Source organism: Apteryx rowi, unplaced genomic scaffold (assembly GCF_003343035.1).
Source record: "Apteryx rowi isolate R43461 unplaced genomic scaffold, aptRow1 scaffold_94, whole genome shotgun sequence".
Classification (NCBI taxonomy): domain Eukaryota; kingdom Metazoa; phylum Chordata; class Aves; order Apterygiformes; family Apterygidae; genus Apteryx; species Apteryx rowi.
The window spans coordinates 265,598-289,810 of record NW_020451249.1 but is presented as its reverse complement, the minus strand read 5'-3'; the positions used below and the strand labels follow the sequence as shown (position 1 = coordinate 289,810).

At 46.7% G+C, this 24,213-nt stretch overlaps 1 protein-coding gene across 2 annotated transcripts in view; it reads right to left on the bottom strand.

Annotated features, from left to right (window-relative positions):
- The window catches only part of CRISPLD2 (cysteine rich secretory protein LCCL domain containing 2), a 34,189-nt gene extending 11,049 nt beyond the window's left edge, over nt 1-23,140 (bottom strand). Inside the window, exons 1-14 of one of the 2 annotated variants that reach the window (XM_026092089.1) lie at nt 23,080-23,140; nt 22,075-22,120; nt 17,436-17,767; nt 11,957-12,075; nt 9,761-9,893; nt 9,529-9,644; nt 7,302-7,402; nt 5,522-5,680; nt 4,662-4,722; nt 3,986-4,052; nt 2,810-2,940; nt 2,613-2,656; nt 1,614-1,686; nt 809-884 (exon numbers count right to left, since the gene is read on the bottom strand). In XM_026092089.1, coding sequence (XP_025947874.1) covers nt 809-884; nt 1,614-1,686; nt 2,613-2,656; nt 2,810-2,940; nt 3,986-4,052; nt 4,662-4,722; nt 5,522-5,680; nt 7,302-7,402; nt 9,529-9,644; nt 9,761-9,893; nt 11,957-12,075; nt 17,436-17,678 — 1,323 coding nt within the window. In that variant the 5' untranslated portion in view covers nt 17,679-17,767; nt 22,075-22,120; nt 23,080-23,140. Of the gene's footprint in view, nt 1-808; nt 885-1,613; nt 1,687-2,612; nt 2,657-2,809; nt 2,941-3,985; nt 4,053-4,661; nt 4,723-5,521; nt 5,681-7,301; nt 7,403-9,528; nt 9,645-9,760; nt 9,894-11,956; nt 12,076-17,435; nt 17,768-22,074; nt 22,480-23,079 lie in introns of those variants that run through there. The other variant, XM_026092090.1, reaches the window with a different exon arrangement.
- Nucleotides 23,141-24,213: the final 1,073 nt, after the last annotated feature.

The following is a 24,213-nucleotide window of genomic DNA, read 5'->3' as shown; positions in this document are numbered from 1 at the left end:
TGTGTCCCAGCTGTTCCCAAACGCTACTCAGCTCCCAGAAAGAGGAGGACGGGGAGGGGGAAGACGGGCTCCTTCTGCCATCTATGGAGCGTGGTAGTACGTGTAATAACACAAGCTCTTAGGTTGTCACCTGCAGACCTCAAGGCACCTGACAAAGGGGGACGAGAGCAATCGTGGTTTCACAGACAAGGGCCCTGAGGCGGAGGGTGGCTGAGTGATCTGCCAAAGACCAGAAGAGCAAGTCAGTGGCAGGAGACACAAGGCTCCCAAACCCGTTGTCCCAGCCCGGTGTAGTAGCACTTGTGCCTGTTGCTAACGTCTGCGGAACACCATGGCTTGCAGAGGATATGTCTAGCACAAGTGCTGCCGTTGCACTGCCACCTCCCGCGCTGGCGGGACGTGTCTCCATGACCGAAAAGGACTCTCTTCATCCAGCATGCCAGCTTGCATGGCAGAATTGTCTCCTTTGAGGGTATATCATGCCATGGGTAGAGCCATCTCACGTAGGTTTATCTCTGTGACACGATGCCACGAGGACCTGGAGAGCAACCCTTCAGAGACTCCTGCTGGCTCCACACTGTGTTTGCCCCACATCTCCCAATCTATTCCTTGGGAGACCAACTTAACGCTGGTGGCAATACTTCTTCCCCATTTATCCCAGCCCGAAACTGCAACAGTCCGGGAGAGTTTGACTGCACGTGTAACTCGTGCCTTCCTAATTTGCAGTCCCCCACGTCCTTTGTGGGCCCCATCGCTGCAATCTAGACTTCGGGCCATGCATGTTCGTCAAGGAAAGGAGCATACTCACATCTGCGTAGACGTTGGTGCCAAACACTGGTGCCCAGTATGATGGCTCGTCTTTACAGTGGGCTGGACAATAAATCCTAGAAAAAAAAATTTATTCATATTTATTCTCTATATAAAGGCTCAACAGGAAAACAAGTTGCATTCTTGGAAGATTTCAAGTGCCTGCATCTGGTCTGCAGGTGGCAACAGTGAATCTAATTATTTGTTCCCCTCAGATGACATTTGGCAGTTACTGCAGGACTGCAAATAGAGATTTTTTTCGACCAGTAAAAGAGGGATTGATCTTTTATGACATTTTCAAAGGGGAGTTTCTATGTTTTTGCATAATGCTGTGCACACGATTAGTTGCATATGTTCGTTACCCCCACACTGCCATCACTTACACCTGCACAAAACAGCTTTCTAGAACAAAGTTCTCCCACGTTTTAAGATGAAAAGGAAAAACAGATCAAAACACCAGCAAGCACAAGAGAATAAAGGCAGAGCACGAAGCTGCGCACCCGTACACAGCGGCTCGCTGAAACGGATCACGTTGCCCGACTTTTTTATGCTGCTGAATCAGCTGAGAAACTTAGCATGGATTTTATATCACGGTGTCGGTGTGCCTGCCCGTGCTGAGGATACGCTCAGGGAAAAGCCTGGCTGGAGGATGAAACAGGCCGGTCTTGACCCCCTTCTCCAGCTCATCCGGCACAACCTGCTCCTCTTGCTTTAGCCCCCAGATTCGGACACCTCCACGCGGCTGGCCCTGCTATAACCCGCCCGTCCCTCCAGCAGCGCAGGTCGTGCTCGTGGTGTGCCGTTACCTTGGGCAGTGAGATGCCGGCTTTTTGAACTGGCACAGTTCAGCTACCGTAGCGTAGCAATCCACCGTCTGCGCTGCGGGAATGAAAACAGAGAGGCGAATTATTAGGGCTGGTAGCTTGAGCCGCTGCGGTAGGCACGAGCCTCGGTCCCGCAGCGCCTCCGACGAGCCGCGTGTCCGGCTGAGCGCGGAGCTGCGGCCGGAAGGAGAGCTGCTTTCTGCTTCCGGACGGCGCGGAGGAGAGGCTCTGAAGCTCTCCAGCAGAAACCCAGCTACGTTACTACAGCATGGTCTGCAAAAGGTCACAGCTTTCGAAAGAGGAAAGTAGCTAACCCTTAAGATTAGTGTATTTTTGCTACAGCTACATAAACTCCAGACGTGGAGTCTTAATAAGCTGACACCTCAGGTTTTACCCTAACGTGGCTCAAAGGGACGTAATCAAAATGAAGATTCTATAGAAGAGGAATTACTCAGATTTATTCAGAAAGTGAGCATTGTTTAAAAAGCAGGAACTATGGTGAGTCACTGTTAGAAACTAAATTAATATGTATTATTATATTATTTTATATGTTTCGATATACTATTGCACTATTATGTTATGTACTTTTAGATACAAATTTTTGCAGGTTTTGTAGTGTTCGCACTAGACAGAGGCTTTCACACAAGGATGGCTGACCTTCCACTACTCCACCATCAGCAGCTTGTGACTCTATAGCAGAGGTTTAGACCTGACCATGATTCACCACCATGGTTCGCTGCTGGAAATGGCCAGTTATCTCACTGTTCACTGCCCTCCTCCTAGCTCCCCATGAAAAAATGAGATGGTTGACGGTGAAATGGCCCATATTGGGTCATGGATGGCCAGAGTAGTACTTAGCTGTGATATCGGTTCATTTGACATGACCACTTAAAATGAAAAAGAGTATTGTATGGAATGATGTTTTCAAGCATGCCATAAAACTCTTGGGACAATGGTTTCTCCTCAGCTTTATAAACTTACTTGTGACTTTGGAAACCATGAATGCATTTGAAGGCTTATTTTTCCTGTAAAACAAGCAAACAAAAAAGATTATTAAAAATCAGTGTACTATAATTACTTGAATTGCTATGTCCATATACAAGTAACAAAGAAGGTGGAACATCTACTTATATTAAAACAAATACAGAGGTAAGATGGTTTTTCCAAAAAGGCGGTACCTAAAAGATTCGACGCCGTTTCTGGTGGACTTCACAAACGCCGGCGTCCTGCCCTTCCTCGTGATATCAACCAGTCCTCCCTTGTTGTCCAGGATGCCGTAATGAATGGCAGCACGACATATGCTCGATGACTGAGGGGAACAGAGCAAATTGCACGTGAAATAGATCTCAGTCACGGGGCAACACTGACCAACAACCGTGTAACAAAACAATAAGGAATAAAAGCACCACCGAAAGGCCAAGTGGAAAATAAACCAAGTACCTTCCTGCTGTTAAACGTTACCCTTCCAGCATAACCTTACTCATTTTTTCTCTTCTAAGCGCTGCTTGGTTGAACGACAAACTTTGTTAAATAACAAAACTGAACATTCAGAGATAATTCAGAAGAAAAGCAGTATTGGAAAGTAACCACCCGTATGAAATATTCCCAGTTCTCAACAAAATACCGAAACCCAAAATATTTCTGCTGAAATCACTTGGAGGCAGCAGGTATTTGCAGTCCATGAAGCTGCGAGGCAACGGCGTATCCTGGGCGATGCTGTCACGTACCCGCAGCGAGAACGGGCAACGAGGTCAGCCCAGGGAAAACACCAGGAGCGCACTGGTAAAAGTATCTGGGACTTGTGGTGTTTGGCTTTATGCTGAAAACTTGCGATTTCAAGCAGGAAGCAAACATGTTTTTATACAAAAAAAACCCTTTCATCTTCAACCTTTTTTTCACTGCAAAAGTAGTTCTGATGGGAAAACACCACCTTGCTTTATATATAAATTATCCTGCTAATTCAAGATCTGTCAGATCATCCAAAATTATTCTTTAGTTACAACTTTTAACAGTGTTTTTAGCAGAGAGTTTCTGTTCAGCATGACAACTGCCTGCACTACAAAAAAGATCCATATAAAAATTGTTGATCCCTGTCCCACGGTCTCCATGGATTTTAATTTCACGTTAAGGACATTCATGACAAGATCAAGCCAGAATCACTTTACCTTTCCGGACATTTTTTTTTAATCACTAAGATGAGGAAAATGCAGGTAATCTTTATTAGCACATTTTACAGCACCACAAGTGGAGAATTTGAAAAGTCAAATTACATTAGAATAGTTGGCATTTCCCATTTCTGTTATTACCACTAACTCCCCACAAATTACATCTATGAGCTATTAAAAGGTACTTACACTCTCATAATAAAATGTTCCAAAGATCTTTCCCTTACTGTACAGGCAGCCAGCTGGGCACAGATACCTGGTAAAGATATATATCTTTGAGGGTGGCGAAAAAACAATTCAAGAAAAACAGACTTTGACTCTATTTCATTTAATAGTCATTCCATTCATTTCACGTAATTCTTCCATTTAAAACAAGATTGCAAAATAGTTACTTTTTAAAACTGTTTCTCCTCTCTCCCTAAAAACCCAACCAATATTTAGATTTTTTGGATTTGGTTTTTCTCCAAGTGATAAACTGTCTCGTTCTTTACAGAAACCTTAACCAGAAGTTCTTGACTGGCTGGGAGGGGACAAGCCATGAATTATTGGTCTGCCTTGGACAGAAAAGGAACGCATGAGAAAAGTTCAAAAAATGACTGCCAAAATTCATTAAATGATTTTGGACACCTGGATCTGTGGGTTATCATGGCTGCATAAAATAAACTGAGTCACCTTACTGCTTGGCCGAATGCTTTGTATAAAGGGAAGGAAAGCTTTTTCAAGGTCTTGGGTAAATCCCTTGAAGGGATATACCTAGACAGTCACAAAAAATATGTAGTATAGGCTATCCCCTGTTTGCAAGAACCTGCCAATTTTTAGACCGCTTTTTCCTGGACCGCTCCAAGAGGTATCATTGAAACACTACCTGTTGCATGTCGAGCCTCTGCATTTGTCCCGCATCTTGGTTTCACAGGTAATGACTTGTGCTGGGGGAAAAAAAATATATATATGTATAAAGCAAACAAAATGTGAGGTGCAAAAGGAAAGACTGAGAGGAACAGAGTGCCAGATAAAATCTGGTTCGTGCCTCTTCAGCCTTTTGCGTACGAGACAGGTGTTTTCTTAAATGTTAAGAGGGAAGAAACATTTGACAGCAGAAGACTTTGATTTACAGCCCGAGGTCTGCAGCCAGAGCTCTCATTCTCCACTTGATTACAGGCTCTCAAGATGGAAGCAGATAAACTTGAAAAGGTTGTGGTTATTCGCCTCCCCTCCGTTTCAGGATAACTCTCTTAATTAACAATGATTAGAAAACAAGAATGGGAGCACTATCAGCTCCTCAAATAACTTCAGAAATCTTCCCAAGCAAGAAACAGAAAGGGAAAAAAAAAAAAAAAACAACTTAAAACCCCCAGCAAAGTTGTGAAGAGGGTCACTGCTGAGTTTAGCGTGTTTTAAAGGTGACACAAAACCGACATTTGCTGAAGTGACCCGTGATCTGGGGACCTTCGCTTCATTGACGCTTGCTCAAGACGTCTCACAAGGCAGCACCTGGCGTGAAGAACGAGCAAATACTGCCGAGCGCCACACGCGGAAGGGCACGAGCGGCTTTGGAGAGCTTCACCCCTCGCTTCTGCTATAACTAGCTGCAAGTTGTCACGCAGATCACCTCCCCCCTCCGCTCAAACATCCTCCCGGCTGTTTTTTTTAACTGACCCTCCACACCTCGTCCTACAGAGGTGCTTTAAAACGTAGAGGAGCTGAAAAACCAAGACACCGTCTTACTCATGTAGCTGTCCGAGACGTTTTTCTTGGGCTTGACTGGTTTGGTGGGTTTGCTCTCCACGCTGGGGAACCTCACGGGCTTGTGCTCTGCCAGCTGCGAGGTCTCCACTTCATTGGTCTCATCTGTCTCTGGGATTACAGTATCCTCATAACGATAATCTTATTGGAAGGGGGATTAAAAGTAATGGCGGCACGTTAGTATTAACAGGAAAGGCAGACGAGCTCGTATGTTGAGGGAGATTATTTGCTTTGACAAGGATCCATTTTTAAATAGCTGGGAACTAAAAATGCAAGTTAAACACTGCGCTGGGCTATTGCCAAGGCAGGTATCGCACCAGGAAAGGAGACCTGGTTCTCCAGCAGTCACTTGCTCTGCACACAGAGCAGCATTTACAGAGCTTAACGATAATCGGTTGCAACGAGTCTCACTATTTAGAGAACAGAAATGCACTGAAATTTCTATTTTTCCAACCTGTTTCCAGCTCTTTCGCTCCGGAGGGAAATAAAAAATACAAATTTGCTGGAAGTCTACCAAAAAGAGAGTCTTAGTACCTGGGAAGGTGGCTGAAGCTCTTCAACCCCCCCATGGCTGCAGCCTCACCTGGCCCAGCAGTAAAACAAGGGTCTCGCTGCAGCCTAATTCCTGCTACGTCACGGCTCCATAGCCGTGGAGCCGTTATCCTCCTTTTCACCTCTGCTAAAGAACAAGTCTGCTGCTGTTGCAGGTAGGAAAAGGGACTCTGGAAACGGTGCCAGCTAAGTTCATTGCACTTGGCCCGTCCCATCTGAAACCCTACGCCACGCTCATCCTCAGCAGCAAGAAGAGGACCGACGCAAACAGGGGGATGATGGATGGCCGAAATCTTCCAGAGGAATTTCTCCCTCCAGCTGCACAGCCAGCGTGCTCCATCCCCTCTCTGCGCGGCATCCACCTGCACTCGCTCAACTTCCCTCGCGGTCCCCGCGCCCCCGGATTACAATGACAAATGCAAAAAATGAGCCTCCGCTTTGGGCAAGTCTCCAGTTTGCCTATTTCTAGGAGCAGTTCTTCACGCAATAAAACACACGGGGGGGAAAAAGCAAACAAAAAAAAGACTCTCTCAACACTCGTCCCAGTAAATCCTCTGCGCTAGGGAAATAGAGCTGCTTCATTGGAAATTTCAGCATTAATAGCATTTTTCACCCTTTCTATATAACAACCTTTATTCTAAGGGAACTCCACGTGTCGGAAAACTGTCCAGGATCCCCCCTTCTCCTCCGAGAAAGAGGAATCGCTGTATTCATTTTGCGGACGGCAAACCCAGGGTGGAGGAGAGGGAAAGGCTCCGTCCCAGGACCCAGAAGGCGCGGGGCAGGCGGCCAAGGCCTGCCCACCCACGTTGCTGCTGGAAACCGCGGCAGAACATTCCCTTCCCAAACAAACCCGGGAGGACGGGATCGCTGCTACTCGCAGCCTTCCAGAGATCAAAATCCCGCCGGAACACGTGAGCCAAACCGATGTAAACGCAGAGTAATTTCCCTCAATCGGAGCGCCGGCTCTAATTTTCCCTGGGACAAATAGGCAGGAGTGGAGCTGGGGGATTTTTTTTTTTTTTTTTTTTTTTAGGTATCTCGATGTCATTCTGTTTCGGACACGGCTGCTGACGTACCAATGGCTACCCGTTAAGGGTGGCAAACTAAAAGGCACGTAAATCTGTGACTAATTAAAAGTTTCCGGGGAAAAAGGCATTTGAGCCTTTCCGCTCCGTGCTGCCCGAAGGCGGCGGGCACCGGCACCTACCTTTGTAGCAGAGGTTGTTCTGGCAGCCTCCTCCGTAGCTTGGCGGGCACTCGGAGCAGGGCCGGCCGTTCTTGTACGGGGCTTCCCCGATCCAGTTGCCCCTGGAAGCACGGGAGAAACGCAGTCTGGTCATGGACCCGAGCGCGGGAAAGGCCGCCTGGCTCCGCTCGTCCCCTTCCCAGACGGTCTGCAGCTCGTTAGTGCTAACGCCGCAGACCGCGGGAAGGACGCACACSCGGAGGCTGCCTGCTTTCCGCTTCCCGGATGGGTATTCGCTGGCTAGCGCTTGCCATCGGCTCTTTGGCATGCATTCGCCAAAGCCACCGGAGCCGCAAGTCTCCCATCGTTTTCTCCTACCCCCTTGGGCAGCTCCGTGGCCAGGCCGGAGCACAGCTCTTTCCATTTACGAGCTGTCCCATTTTCCATCTGGTGCCGTTCCCAAGCAGAAAAGCGCACGGCTCAGCCTGAGGCACCAGAAATAGGAGCGCCCTGGGCTCACCAGATCATCTGGGAAGCAGAAGAGCACTTTGCACTTTCTCCTTGCCCAAACCGGCCACCCCCCAGTCCCCAGTTTTGCTTCCGAGGCCGCAGAAGACCTCAGCTCTTGCCCTAGCCCAGAGGAGCTAAACCAAGACTAAACAGCTAGCCCAGGAAAGCCTTGCAAGGAAAACGTTCCCCTTGGTTTCACTTCCGAGAAGACAATTTCTCCAGGGTTTATTTAAATAAATTGCAGGTTCTTATACACATAAGTGGTATCACCTTCACATTAAACTAACACAAATACCGTGATCTTATGTAAACAGACGTAAGTCAATGGATGACTGTATTTTCTCCAGAAATTACCCAGAAACAAAAGGCCTCTTTGGCCCTCTGTGTTGCAAACATTACGGGCCGAGGAGGTTCAAGACGGCAGAGTGCAGCCTGTGACTACGAACCCTTTCGTTATTGCTCTTTCAGCTGTCTCCACCTATAAGGCTAGCTGAGGACAGCGTGCACTGAAGCCAGAGAGAAGAGATTAAGCAGAAACGGCAGAAATAGAGTATTTTTCCATCCAGCAGCCCTGAATGGATGACATGCAAAGGAGTCCAACCTACTGCGGGAACTCCAAGGGCTACAGCGGGATCCCATATGAGGATCGGTTATTAAATCCCACCAAATTGCGAAGGAGCATAACGCGCTCAGTATCTTAAGTGGGGAGAAGGGTTCACGCGGGACAACCCGCCCGCGAGCTTCTGCCTGGCTTGCGCTACAGGTGCCAGCTGCTGGGTTTCGTGGCCCAGCTCCGTACCCACACGGCTTTTTTCCCCTGCGTTACTACGCCCTGCGGACTCCAGAACTCAGATGCTCTCCAAGCTGCTCCTTTTGTATTTAGTGATTTCCCTGTTTCTTTTCGCTGCGCTCTCAGTTTCAAATCAGCAGCAACCCGGAGGGGAAATGCCTCTCATACGAGCCATTAAAACAGAAAATACTAATTGCAACTGCCAGCTTCCCAGAAGGCAGGAAACCTCTTCCAGATGCAGTTCTCAAGGTTTTTAAATACGAGTTTCATTTTTAAACCTAATCAAACTATCAAGCTGGCTATAATCTCAACTGCTACGGTTATTTCTCTCTTTTTTTTTTTTAATCAGGGGGAGCTCGCTGGGCCAGGCGCTCCTCTTTATGCAGCTCCTTGCACAGCAGCTCCTAGCTCGGGTAGCTTCTCCCAGCGGCTGCCGCAGGCCTGACTCTGCACAGAGCAGCAGTTTGCTTAAAACAGCAGATTGCACAGGGAGGGGGGTGAAAATTCGTCACGACAGCACAGGCTGCTTCGCCTGCGCCAGCCCCGGGGCCGGGGCATGGATGCTACCGCTGGAATTGAGGCCGGCGGCGCTCGGCAGCGTTAAGCACCGCTCCCGTCCCCTCCCATGCTCCGAGCAGCAGCGAGAGCGAGCCTCGAGCCTCCTCGCTTGGCAGGCAGCTCCCCCAGCTCTGTCCCCGCCACCTCCTGCTCCTCCTTCCCATGGCAGCAACATCAAAGCTCCGGCCTGGCCCCAGCCCCTCATTCAGTTTTCCAGGCAACGCTCGGAAGGTTTGAACCGGCTCCGTGCTGCAGTCTAAAGAAAAAATTTAAAGCCACAACCACCAGTCTAGACTGCCTGCAATCTCTTCCCCAGATTCCGGGCGAGGGAAGCGACCTGCCGGCGCGCGGCTTTAGGAGAGCCGGGAGAGCCCGTCTGATCCGCCTTACTTGGGCGAGTAGTTGCAGACCAGGTAGACGGCATTCTCCCAGATCTCTCCCCAGACGTTCATCTGCTTGCAGACGTTCACGGCGCAGCCGATCTTGTTCGTCGTGGCCCAGACTATCTGCAAAGGCGACACCGTTATTGAAAACGAGCAAACCAGCCCGCTGAGGGCACATCGAGCCAATATCTCAGTGGCAAACGGGCCGTGGGGGGACAGGGAGAACACGGATGCCTGACCTGGGTGTAATGTGTGCACATGGATCCGGTGCATTTCTCCGGGCACCAGGGGTTGCATTCGTGAGGATAGGGGTACGTGTAATCTTTAACCTCATCATACCAAGCCTGGACATGGAAGGCTGGAGAGCGATACCTGAAAGATCGAAACCATCACAGTTTAGAGCACCAGCTTCTATTAGAGGTTTTCAAACAGTATCTGTAGCCTCCTGGCATATCGTAACTTCAAGATTTCAACACAATTTTTGCTAACTATGTATAAACCAACTGAAAAATTTCTTAAGGCAATTTCCATTTGCTGAGAAGTTGTTACTTAAAAAACCCAGTAACACGGTCTTATAATCAGAAAGAAAAAAAAAATCTTACCAAAAAAGTTAAAGGATATTTCTTCCCCCAAATTCACAGCCCAGTCTGACTGTATTATTTATAGGTTTGACACTCTCTTCAAATGCTGCTGACCTGAAATGTCCTCCTGGCTTTTCCACTCAATTACAAAAAACTTCTAGTTTGGCAGAAAGGTGTATTTTGAAAGTAAACACAAGTTAAGGTTTGCCAAACATCTTAAACTGAAAGCCATCATGTACCTATTTTACCACGAGGCAATTTGCTAAATCTGGAAGTACATTAGCAGTTAATACTGTACAGCCTTTGCAAATGGAGTAAGCTTTTTCACACTCACATCGCACCCGTGTTAGTGCAGAATCGTTGATGCACCAGACACGTACCCCACCTTCAACTGCCGTAATTTCCCTGTGCAGCAGACTCCTCCGTGTGCTGCATGTACTTTGCACAAGCTACGCACAATATATTGCAGTCTGTGGCTCCGCTGACGTTACTTGTGCTTATTTGGGGAACGGGAATGGAGTTACAATTACCTAGAGAAAGTCATATGCATAGTTGCATGCTACGTACGCAAGGAGCAAACAGCAATCTGCACTCTGTGTCAAACTAGAGCAGTGCTTCAAACCCACTGCTTTTTATTGCTTTCAACAGCTCACGTGAAGCAAGCAGCCAGAAACACAAATGATGTCATTACCAACTGTAGTTTGTTCTTTCAGCCAACTCTTCATTAAAAATCATGCATTAGAAGTATTTTAAAAACATTAATCTCATGATGTCATTAAGTGAATTCTTTCCGAGTCCTATTTTACAAAAGAGGAAATTGAGGCAATCAAGTTATGGCCCGTTCCCGAAAAAACTGAGATAAATATGATTTCTTTTTCCTCTCAGTGATTGCAAAGGCAGCAAGATTGGATCTAACTTCATCAATAACCATGGCCATCTTGAAAGCTTGTAGGAGAGCCAAGAACAGTCTGATCTTTTAACTTTGTTTCCAACGGATTAACCACTCTACTTTCCAATCATTATTTAAATCTGCCAGCAAAAATGGGTCCAATTTTTATATCAGGCTAATTTCACACCAGCAAATTTCCATTGCTTTCAACCAAGTTCTACCTGATTTACAACAAGCATAACTGCATTTCAGCTCATTAGGGTTTCTGAGCACGTACAAAACGTTTGCTTTACAAAGCAGGCTTAACCTGTAACAGGCTTAACAATAGGATCTTAACAATAAACACTTTTCACCATGGCATGGAGAGGCAAAGCCATTTGGAAGCTTTACCTTAATCATTCCTAGCTGGGTTAACAACCTTAGGTTAAAAACTTTCCCCAGAAGGATGAAATAAACTGCAAAGTGGTTTCAGTAAAGAGAAACTAGGAGCTGGATAAATATTTATGGAAAACATGGTGAGAGATATTCAAGACATTTACAGCAAGGAGTGTTGAATGAGCAGTAGTAAGTAGATATTGTTTCTGAGAAACTGCAGTTTTCAGCTGGTTCTCAGCGTGCTGCCAGAAGCTGTCGCTGAAACAGCAGACTGAGGAGCGAGGGCGGTGGGTTCAGTAGCTGTTCTTCTCAATGAGCACGAGTGACCTTAGGCATGTCATGACCTGAGATACAGACATATGAAGTAACCAACATCAGAGCTGGTTTGCTGGGAATAGTCACCTGAAGGGTATTGCAGATGTTTTTACTGTCCTTATTTCACTGAAGTAATAGCAGTTATTGCTCCTCACCTTTTCTCCCATCTCCCCAGTGCTCTGTTAAGCAGCGATTGGGCAAACTTTTCACACTGCCTCTCAGGGAGCATCCATAAATTGCTCTTTGCGCTTAGCTTGTGGCTTCCCAACTCTTACCTGCCCCAGTGAACCGCCAGGTTCTGTCCAATTGACCTGATGAGGACACTAGGCCCATGGTCCCAGATGCACTGCTGAGCCCAAGCATGGGCTGATCTTTCCAGCTCATCATCCCAGGTCTGTGGAGGGTGGGAAAGAAAAGAATAGGTCAATTTGTCCTAATCATGCTTATTAGACCAAGAGAGTCAACCAAGAGCAATTAATGGAGAAAGAGAGACTGAATTCCAGCTCACCAGTGGTGTCTGGCCTATCATTGCGAAACCAGCATATTTTATTGATGTGCCTTGACCTAAGAGCGAATATCTCAAGACACCCCCCTGCTACAGAAATGGATGGCACAAAATAGCCTTTTTTTTTTTTTTACTGCTTGATGCTATGTTTCTTTGGAGATGCTTTGCATAGAATAGAAAACAGATCTGGCAGGACCTCCAGAACTTGTCTAGACCACCCACTCCAAAATATAATAAGTAAAACAAGACATTCTTGGCAGGTGTTTTCCTAGTCTGTTTAAAAAAAGAAAAAAATCCACCAGATGATAGAGATCCCAGTGTTTCCTCATGCAGTCTATTACTCAGATCTGCAGGACTTCTAACATGCTGTGATGTAGTTATGGCAGGATTTTCCAGCCTTAATGTCAGGGCATTTCCTGGCTTACCCATTAAATCATAATTTCAGCAATCGATGTACTCCTGCACTCCACTACGGACACAGCTGGATATTTTTGGCCCAACTTCCTAAGCAAGCGACAATTATATAATTACCATGCCTGTGTAGGCCTGAGTCTCCCATCTTCCCTTCCTCTGATGGATGTAGTCAAATCTGACAGAGGTGGCAAAGTCTCAGAGCTATTAAGCTAGTATCATTTTCATTAAAACAGGCAAGTTAGAAAGCAACAGATCCCATTAGCATTCCTACTGAGGGAAAGACGTCAGCGTGAGATCAGTCCTCACTGAATATCACCCAAATATAATCCAAACTGGAGTTCAAATATAACACAAAGGCAAATAGGAAACCAGGCTTCTTGGTTCCAGTACCCAGGGGCGTATTTGTTTTGAAGGCTAGACTTGTTGGACGGGGTAGATAGTGTGCTGTTGGACCCAAAAGATAGTGCACTGACTTCACTGTTTAATTACTGGCAGCTGGTCTATTCAGAAGAGTCCTGAGAGGATAATTTGTTGGGACTAAAACATTACTGCACATTCCTACAAATAAAAACAAAGAGAAGAGAGGCCTTGTGATGTGTCTCCAGCTCATTCACGTGCCAGTGTAAGACTATGTCCTTTTTGGACATTTACCATCATAACCAGCTGATCTTTCCAACTTCTGTCTTCTTCAGAAGAAAAGCGACTTATGGTCTCAAACATATCAAAGGATCTGTCAGAGACCATTTGGAGGAGTGGAGGGCATTGAGGCTCTCAAACACATTATAAAAACACTGAGTGCTCATGCCGAATAAGTATCTGAACATGGTCTCAGGCAGTTATAACAGGGATGGGGAAGGACCTCCTGTCTCTGGCTAGGAGAGCAGGAAAACGCAGCGTCTCCTGGAACTCGGTACGTCTACGCTATCTTCGGAAGGCAAACATGACCTCATCGAACTGAGCTAACAACCCAGACCTCCAAGAACAGCTTATCATTAAGCATGCTCAGCAACCCAAATTCCAGCAACAGCCCAGAGTTACTCTGGGCTTATTAGCTTTGCTTTGAACTGACCAGTGGCCAAACAAATTCATGTCAGTCTGCGAAAACCCATGTGGACACAGCTCTGACAAACAGAGGGGATAAAACCATTTTCCATTTCAGCCCTCCAGCTCCCTGAAGGTGTATGGGATCTGACCCACTGCACGCATTTTCAAACCTGTGTTAAGAGCAGACTATTGTAATTGTGCCTAGACACACAGCTTTTTGTGGTCTCCCACTTTCTGCACCCGGCAATGACCTGCCGCAAACCACCTTCCAATCCAACACACAAGCCACAAAAACTCTCCCAAGATGTTATGCGTGGCTAGTACTTCAGACTTTCTAGCAGAGCATTATTTCCTGCAGCCTCAAAGGCAGACGTTCCAAAACTCCTAATCTAACACAGAGACATTATGAGCAATAGGCCATTAAGTGGAAACTGATGTGAACGTATGCATTACATCTTTCTTTGATGCCTATGGATAAATGAACCCAGACAAAAGATACTCAACAGACAACTGGGAATGAGCTACGTCTTTGCATGGCTTTGTGCTTGATGAGTAGAGAAGCTCACTTCTGCAGGCGTCGGATTACAAAGCCACCCATTTAAATTAGAGCTGTTATTTGCTTCTTGCTTCTCAGACATGAATGTGGTCAGGAGACTGGAATTATTTCAGAGCAATAAAGGTATCAAAAAAATAGAGTTCAGACTCTCCCAGCTATGCTTGCAAGAACTCTTTATGCCAATATTCAGCAGTATCTAGGAAGAATATTGAAGCCAGAGCTGCAGCATATGTCTGTGTTCAGGGTCTTAAATCCATTCTGTGACAATCAGGCAAAGCCAATGCTGACTATTTGGAGGACAAGAAGCTCATGGCATGAAACGATTCTAAGCATCAGGCTAGGTTTATATTCACTTTTTCCCCCTTCATGTTGAGGTTTTCTCTCGCCAGACTGCTGCAATCATAAGCAACTACCTTGTTTGGAAAATACCAACTCAGTCTACACTACTGAATTCTCAACTAGAGGTTTTTAAGAGCCTATGGCAATGTGTGATTCCAAGTGATTTAGTCAACAGACTCTCTTTTTTTACTCCTGGAAAGTTGCAATGACCTTTCAAAGAAGTACAGTACACACTCTACATCTAAAATACATGCATGGCATACATGCACAATATTACAATTTGTAGGTTCAGATTCAATAAGAATGTATCCCACAAGGAGTCTGTTTACTCATTGACTAGTTTGTAAAACCAACCCTAGACCTGGAATACTATCTTAATTCACTCATGTTGGAGTGATGAGGTTGCTCTCTCATTTTTCTCCACAGCTTGGACTTCTCGCAATCCTGGCAGTTTATTCTTACAAGTGGCATGAAAGTTCAGGACTGACAAATACTGGCAGAAGCTTGGACATGCCTTGTTAGCCCCCACAAAAGTATTATCCCACCCTGATAAAGAAAGTCAGCACCCTACAGTGAAGAGGAAGGACGGGTACCTCATACCTGAAAGCGAACTATTTTCCTTCCAGAAACTTGCACTGAGAACAACTTCATTTTATCCAGCTTTCTTTGAGGCCTCCATGTGAGGCAAGATTTCTGCCTTTCATCACTGCTGAAAGCCATCTGACTAAGCCATCTTAAAAGGTCAAAGATGTCTTAGGACATCTTCCTTTCTTCTTCCCTTTATTTTTTTTATTTTAATCTTTATCCACATGGGTATGTGATAATTCTTTTGATCTCTAGATATGTCATGAAACTCACTGTGCTATTGCTCTTTTACTAATAGCCTCCACTGCCTGAAGTTCCTGCTGTAGTAGATTAATGTCTCCCTTTCCTGGAGCACATTAGCTCCCTTTGCCACTTTAGATCACTTATACGCGTCAGATATAGAGCTGGGAGAAAGGACTTTCATGGGCAGCATTGGGAGGTTGATGGCCAAGAACACGTTCTACCTGCTTATCCACAGATTAGCACCACACGTCGCCTGTGACGTTCCTCACTGGTACCAAAGGAAAAGAGAAAAGTTTATCTGTCTACAGCGCTAAAGACATGCTATTTTCTTAAACACATCCAAATGAGAAGTGTCCTATGCAGAACAAAGGATTAAAGTGAAATTCACGTTCAGAATATACACAGCGTTTCCAAGTAATATTGGGTAAACATGAATACATGAAAGACTGATTATAGCCCTTCCAAGTAGCACCATTTTATACTCAGCTTCTTTCTTCACAGCATATAAGGCTCTTTCATTTGCCCTAAATCACCCATAAAACCACTAGAAAAGCACACTGAGCAAAGACAAACATAAAAGAGTAACCATGCTGGATGAGTAAATAGCAGTCGGCCAGTGGACATTCCGCAACTGCAGCCCTTTCAGATCCTCAAAGCCAACAAAAACACATTTGGCTTTCTCATGCTTTATGTTTACTTTCTGGAAATTAATCAAATCACCTCTTCTCTGGCAATATGTTACAGGGAGCCGGCAGGATAATGTAATAGCCAGCTGAGAGAGAGAGAGATACAAAGCAACAGTTCTTAGAAAGGCGTGTGATTTCTGACAAAATTGAGATGAAAGACTAACAGTGGGAATACTAATATGAACCAGCTAATGAGCAATTGTCCTTTCTTACTGTCCTCTGCTTTCCCTTCCCTTTTCCTTTTCCCTAAAACCATAAAAAGCAAAAAACTTTCCATTTGCAGCATTCATTTCAGCACATAGTAACAGTTGGCAAACAATCCTATATTACGCTTAATATACTATTTCTTTTACCTTTTAAATATGGTCTTAGCAAATCATTAATCATCTAATCTGTCAGCAGGAGCACACAGTTGAAGTCAGGCTAGTTTCTGTCATAACCATATTTGCACACTGGGAAAAGGCACAGAAAATATTATTTGCCTACATCATTTTCTGGCCCCACAATATTTTGAAGACATCTCAAAAATAGCTCAAAGTAGGGTCTCTGGCATCAGGTGAAAACAACTTATTCATCTGAATTGTTGATGGTAAAGGCACACTTTATACTCCTACCGTAACGTTCTCCCTCTGAAGTGGGAGAATACGTTGACCAAACTTTTATTTTGGTTCCTCAAGCTGCAAAAAGCCAATAGAACCATTCCACCTAGCCCTGAACTTCACCGGAGTCTTTCCAGTGAGTTCCATGGATCAAACTTATTTGCGGATGGAGCCATATTCCTTATGCCCTGCTTGTCTAAGGTGCCAAGCAGACTCCCATCAGTCCTACAAACACTTGGCTCACATTGATATTCTGCAGTCACCAGCATATCACAAAACCGCAGATGCTACCTTCAGTGTTGGGCAATAGCTGATGGCAACCCAAAGCTGCCCATCATGAGTTTGTGCTGAGCAGACTGTGGTGATCCAAAACACCAGTCGCAATGGTCTGAAAGCTTTGACAGGGAGAACATGCGTTAAACACTAGGGAAAATCTGATGCTTTTATGACATTAAGGTAATGGAACAACCTGCTGAGGCAGGCTATGGAATTGCCATCTCTGGAGATACATTCAGGGCAAGGCTAGACAGTATTTTATGAATAATGGAACCAGTTCTGAAACTATGCAGTGGATGGACAAGATGACCCGTTAGTGGTCTTTTCCAACCAAAACAATCCAATGATCTAAAGCATCATTCACTGTGGACTGAAATTGCTCCAGGAAACCTCTTGAGAAAAAAACTTTTTTTAGAGGAAATTTGCTACAATACTTTCACCATAAGGGAAACTAAAATAAAGTTTAAAAAAATAGTAATAAAGTTAGGTATCAGGAGCTAGACTTACCATATATTCCATATTAGAAGCCGATGGATAAACTTCACCTCTTAATTTATTGTGGAGCATCAATATCTCCTGTCTGTCTGAAAATAAAATGGCTCTCTTGGATCTGGCATGAGGTTCCTCATCCTGATATTTACTCAAAATGCTCTCCAGGTGACTTGAATTGGGCAAAATAAAGCATTCAGCTGCATTTGTCAGAAGCAGTAGACATCCAAGAGGAAAGATCCAAGGCAGGGTAGGATTCATGCTGAAACAGAAGCTGGCAGAAATGGAGATAAAGATGATGGATGTGTTTTTCAATTTCCTTGCAGGGACGTCTAGTGATCAGGACGGGCCTGGAATTTGGGGGAGACAGAAAGTCAGAATAATGCCAGAGAAACTCGCTGTGCACATGACCTCCAAGGAAGCCACACAACTCAGATTTTTTGCATGAGAAAGAGTGATACAAGCAAAGTCTAACCAATTATTGTTCATCCCGGTTACAGGAAGACCTATACAACTCCATACATGATGGGAACTCAGTTTATTGTCTTACTGCTGACTAACCCCTCACGCAACTTCTAAGCTATGTTTGACCTAGATCTTCATGGAACCTCTCAGCTTCTACAAGCTACCTGAGCAATCACAGGGACTTCAAGGACCTGCAGATGAGTTAGCCATGCAGAAGCTTTTCAGGTAAGGCTTATCCCTCATGCCTACATGGGAGGAAAGAGGACTGAAACCATGCCATGTAGCTTCTGCGATGGAAATTTGATAGGACACAGCAAAATTCCACCAAGACTGCACTAGGAGCGAGGGTTTGCAGATGGCCTCAGGCACAGTGGTGGAGGTGGATACCTTCTCCTCTGAATGTGCTGAGCTGCAGCCATCTCCCAGCAACATCCAGGAGCTCCAAATAATCCCAGCTCCAAGCTGTGTTCCTTCACGGATGGGAAAGGGAGACATTTTCAGCTCTTTTCCCAAAGTGGAGAACAGATACGTATAAAAGGGAAAGTAAATTCCCCAGTAAGCCAAGTGGCAGAGGTCAGACATGAGCAAGAGCTATTTCAGAGGCCCAGGCCTGCCAACACGCTCTGCAAGAGCAGCTGCCAGACTCCCGAAAAGTAGCTGTTTATGTGAAATGTCATCGTCATGCCGAATGATCAGAACCGCTGCTGGCCAATGACGCACCGGCGCGCTCCCGCTGACGCTGCCGGGCCGCTTGACGGCGGGTGGAAGCGCAGCCAGGGGATGGGCTATAACGGATTAGGAGAGGAGCTGGAGTGCCCTCGCTCCCCAGCTGGGAGATCAGGCGTTCCCACGCGCGCTCCATCGCCGTGGGTTTACCCAGCCCGAGAATTGGTGGTAATTGTACAGCTGCTGACGGCTGATGGTTTGGATGCCTGGGCTGAATTTAATCCCCATCCTCTCCCTGCGAGACACGTGCGCCGTAGTCCTCCCGCTCTGCCTGTCATTCCCAAACAGCTTCTCCCTTCCTCTTCCCTAGGCCCGACTTTTCAGTCTAATATGCCTTGTGCATCTCAGCTAGTCCAACCTAGATCACAAGCCTTTCAGGGGAGGAATCTTTGCTGTTGCATGTCCCTACAGCACCTAGTGCTCTGTATGTGCAATCCCAGAGCCGACAGAACAGCATCAATCCATTCAGGGCAGGAAATATCCGTACAGCACGTCAGGGATGAGGCAAGCACAGCATCTCTCTCCTCAAGGCTATACTTTGGAACAAGATTCCCCATCGCTGTCTTTACCATTAGGTGAGGATCTAGCTTTGCAAGCTCTTTTAAAAGACATATATATATATATAGTGGCAGGAAATAAACCCCAGATTAGCAGGAATTATTCTAAAATTTCCAGCCCAGTGACTTGGACATATCAAGGCAGGACTACTTGTAAAGTGGCAAACGTGGGAAAAGCTTTTTGGCTCCCAGCCGTCACCCTTGAGCGGGAAGTTGCAAGTCCCTGATTGCCCAGACCTGGCACGGCAGCACCTTGCTGGGAAACATGAAGGTGCTGTGTGCAGCCCCCCGAACTCTAAGAACCCCTCAAAACTCTAAGAATCCCCCAAATTTGTAGGGTGCCTGCACAATAGCACACTTGTTCCCCTCTGAGCCTTCTTCGTGTAATAAGGCAGAATGAACCCAGCAGCCTTTAGTCTCCAGGCAGAGCGTTAAGCCTTCGCTTTGATAGAACACGGCAAGGATATAATTTGCTAAATTTTAGGCAACCTCCTTTCATTATTTGCTGCTCTGCAGAGCGAGCGTAACACACACGCCTTGTCCCCAGCTCAAGGCACACCTGAAAGACAGGACATGCAGTTGCCTCGGGGCAAATACTGCTTTAACCTCATCCTCTGCTCAGCCCTGCTTGCTGGCGTTCGCCTCCCCGAAAGCAGGAGCCCGGCTTGCCAACCTGGCTGCAGAGGGGGAGGGAGACAAAACGCGCTGCCGCTTTTGTAGACTGTCTGACCCAAATTCAGGGAACAATCCCTACTTTGAGGCACTTCCCCAAGAGTTTAAAAATAGCTGCTCTGCTGCGGCCGTTCACAATGTGGCCATTTAGCAGCGGCAGCTTTAGCTGCTGCCTGCTCTGGAGGCAGAGCAGGCAGGAACAGACCGCTCGTGTACGCTGCAGTTATACCCCTGCCTTTGGACACCTGCCCTTTTCTAAACAGCAGCCGCATCCACCGCCCATTTAAGGCGAACACTGACCTTACAGAAAGCGCAGCCTGAAAAATCCGCTCTAACACCCGAAAGCGAACCTGCCCCGCTCATCCCTGCGCAGCGGAGCCGACACGTCTCGCTTTGACAGCTGGCCGAAACCATGCAACAGACGCCGCCTCCTTCCTCGGCATCCCCTTCCCTGGACCTCGCTGGTGCACGAAGGGATGTTAGCAGCTCTCTAAAATCAGGCTACCTCGGCACTAGCATCTTTTCCACTTTGGTGGCTCCGGTGTGCAGGCCCTCGTCTCCGCTTTGTGCCAGGTAGGGAGTGCTCAGCCTCTGGAGAAAGGGTGAAATCAATGCGCAGGGCAGCGAGGAAAGAGCTCCCCGGCTGTTTTAATCAAAACCAGCAGAGAGATGCTTACGATTTCAGCAAGCTCACATTGATTTCAGATGTCCATCCATTTGCCTCTCCTAACATCCCCATGCCCAGGTGCAATGAAACACTCAGACATATGTTAAAGCTAAGCGAGCCTAAGTGTCTTGCAGAGGCACGGCAATGTCCCCAGGGTGCACTAGGAATTCCCCTAATTAGGGCACATTAAAAGCATATTGTTTTCGAGTTGGGATTCGATATTATTCAGGGAAAATTATCAGCTGACAGTCAGCTGAGAGAGTTTTGACTATTGTTTCAAGGGTCCGAAAAGAAGCATTAGTGCAGCCTCGCTCTAAACCCACGAGGCTCTTGATACTGCTGCCAGGTAAACATCTGGGAGCGATCAGAAACGAGTGAGTCGGCAGAAAGCGACTCCGGAATATCCTCCGAAGCGTGTTGTAACGGGACGAAGGGGAGGCATTCTTCTGAAATCTGAGGAAGTTAGAAAACGGCACTGGACTTTGAAAAAAAAAAAAAAAAGATTATTTTTAGAAAGCTATTTCCCAGACTAATGGATGGTGTCTGGATTTCACAGTAAGCAGAAGAGCTGGTAGCGTTTAGAGGCTGGCATGGAGCATTGCCTGCTAGAGCCACATGCGGACTCGCTTCTGCATTTGATTATGTCCTCACTTCACCCTAATACCTTGCGGCTATTGATCTTTAACTGGCTCGCTGGTTAAGCGTAAGAGTGGGTCTTTACCCCTTGCTTATGGATGACATTTGCAGCAAGCACATCCAGGACCCTGTGACATTATACACAGAACAAGCAGATGGTGCCAGAAGACGCAGGAGTCAGCATGGGATGCCAGCAAAGCCAAGGGGAGTTAGCCAGGGATCGGCTTCTAACCTGTGCAAATAAATTCAGTGATAAAGCCACAACATATCTCAGACATTAAACCCTAGGTCATCTATTTAACCAGGATGCACACATTTAAAGCTTTTAAGAATGGCTGTGTTGGCTTCAAAAAAAGAAAAAAAAAGTGAAATGACAAGTTTCGTGACACAGGGTATAATGTTGTCTACTCAGAGTGCACTAAAGATCCAGCATCTTCAATACCGTGGACAAAAACACACAGATCCTTCATTTTCATTCACTTCAACAGAACTCAAGTGGGTGAGTTCCTATGAAAAAAAACACTAAAAACCTACAAATAACAGACACAACATGTGACACCACCACTAAATTCCTTTTGATTGAATTTTTAGAGCAGAGTGGCATAAACACATGGCTTCTTGGAGATGACTAGATGTTTCCATAAGTAGCCAACTATTAGAGACCGCTGCAGCATCCCGTAGATAGTTTCTGTCTGTGCAAAGTCTGCTCCTGTACTTACAAGCTCTTCCCATTCATTCAAGATGAACGTTCATTAATCTTGCATTAGTCGCTGTGAAGTTCACATAACAAGTTCAGGCAGTGTTGTGTTATTTTATACCATGCATGCAACTTGTTGGAAGAGTTACTAAAATTCTGCATACCAAATCGAGACATTTCTTGCATATGCACACACAAAACCACATTTCAGAAACAGGGACGAAAACTTGCACTTACCTGCTGAGCACTTTCAAGTCCGCAGGAAATTGCAGCTGCTCCAAGCCTGCTTGTGGAAAATAAATTATATATCTAAAACGCTCAAACGAGGAGGGGGAGAGGATGAAAGAAGCCTTAGGAGGTGCAGGCAGCGTGAGGTCTCGGCTCAGCAGCTCGTACCAACTGCGGTCTCACAGAGCTCCCCAGTGGTATTTATGCTCTCCAGGCAGAGGACAGCGCTGGATCATCCCGTTTGGCACCGGGCCTGTAGTATCAACGAAGGGGGGGAAAAAAAAGAAAAAAGAAAAAAAGAGAAGGAGGCAGGAGCAAGGAGCAGAGGGATGTCACTTCAGATCTCCGAGCGGGTGAAAGACAGTCATTGGGGCTAAGAAAACCAGGACCATCCTCCCAAAGGCTGTAACACAACACCCGGGGAGGGGGAGAGGAGGAGGAGGAGGAGGAGGGGACGGGGGAGAGGGAGAGCCGCCAGATGATCCTATAAAAGGGTTTTCTTCTCCGCTCTCCCCCGCAGCCGGGTTTTGGGCAGCGCCGGGGCAGCCCGGCGGGGAGAGGGCAGCTGCCTGGCGGAGGAGCATCCTCCCGGCCCCGGGGCGACGTTAGGAGGGAAGGGAAACTCAGGCAAGGAAACCGCTGCGAGCGCCAGCAGGCAGCTGCCTCCTGCCGGCTGCCAAGCTGCCCGTTCCTAGCTCTCCCTGGGAAGCTCCTCTGCCCCTCCGTCTGCCCGAGCCTGCCGGCGCCGCCGGGACACTCCGCGGGGACCCAGGCCCGCTGCACGATGAGGGGTCCGGTGCCCAGGGCAAGCCGGTTGCATCCCCTTTTCCAGGGCCGGGCGCTTGCTGGGAATCGGGAGGTTTGTCGGGTCCCAAAGCTCGCGTGGCACCTGGCGACGCTCCCTGCGCGCACAACCACGCACGCAGCGGTGCCGCTGCCTTAGCGAGACCACGGGGCGAACCGCAGAGAAGAGGGAAGGGAGAAAAGCGAGCGAAGCATCTGGGCACCGCGCACCTCTCCCAAAGCGCGGCCCACGGCCAAGAGCCCCAGCGCCGCTTCCGCAGCGAGCTCCGTGCCTCCCTTGGCAATCCTACGTGCACTGGTGAAATACAGTTATACTCACTGTAAAAGGAAACGGTTGAGCAAAAGGGCAAGCTGAAAGATCCTCTTCTCGTTGTTTTTTTTTTTCCTTTTTTTTTTTTAAATAAACAGAAAAAATAAACCATTATCATGGGCAACGGCAGGAGCGTATTTCAGCAGCTTGGCTGCAGCAGCTCTGTCACCCCGGGAGAGCCGCGCCACGGACTCCTGGGGCGGCCTCCCTCGCCTCCTCCCACCCGTCCCGGGGACTCAGGATATCCATAGAAAGCAGCTAGGATTTCTCCAAAAAAACTGTCTGTTCATGTGTTTAAAGTTCTTGGGAAAAAGTCCTTCCATTCTTCTAAACAGTAAATATTTATTTCTTTAAGCAAGACATTAACCAACTTTATTTACTGTTTAGAAAAATGAAACTTGCATGATATTCTCCTAAGAGCTTACCCTTAACTGGCTTGCTTAAGCCCCAGCAGCCTTTAAAAAGCAGGATGATATTTATCAAAGTTGTTAAACAATATATGAGTAAATAAGCAAATATTGGAAGCTGATAGAGCAACGCCACAGTGCAAAGAAAGCAACCTCTCTTAAGTCACATCTACCAACACATCTCTGCCTATTTAATCTCTTACGTCTTTTTCTGAGGATAATTTTTCCAGAGGTAGCAGATTTTCATCACCTGGGATATTTTCAGCAGTTTATGGTGTGCATCTTTTCAAATAAACCAAGTCGCAGCCCGGGCACTGCAGACCGGGCTCCAGCAGACAGCCCCGGTCGCGCAGCTGCGACGCTCTTTCTGGCGGCTCTTCTTGGCCCACGCTCCCCCAGCTGTATATTCCTGTATGTTCCATAGTATTTCTCTTTACGTCTGTGCAAGCTGTGCATACGAACTGACAACACACAGTCTCTCCTTAGTAACTGGCAGTTCTACCTTGCTAATAGCAATTCACGGTTATTTGGGCATCTCATCCCAAAGAGGCTCAGATGCTGCCACCAAGACGATGCAAAAACCAGAATGACAAGAGGCTCGGCACTAGCTTGCTTTGGAATCTGGAC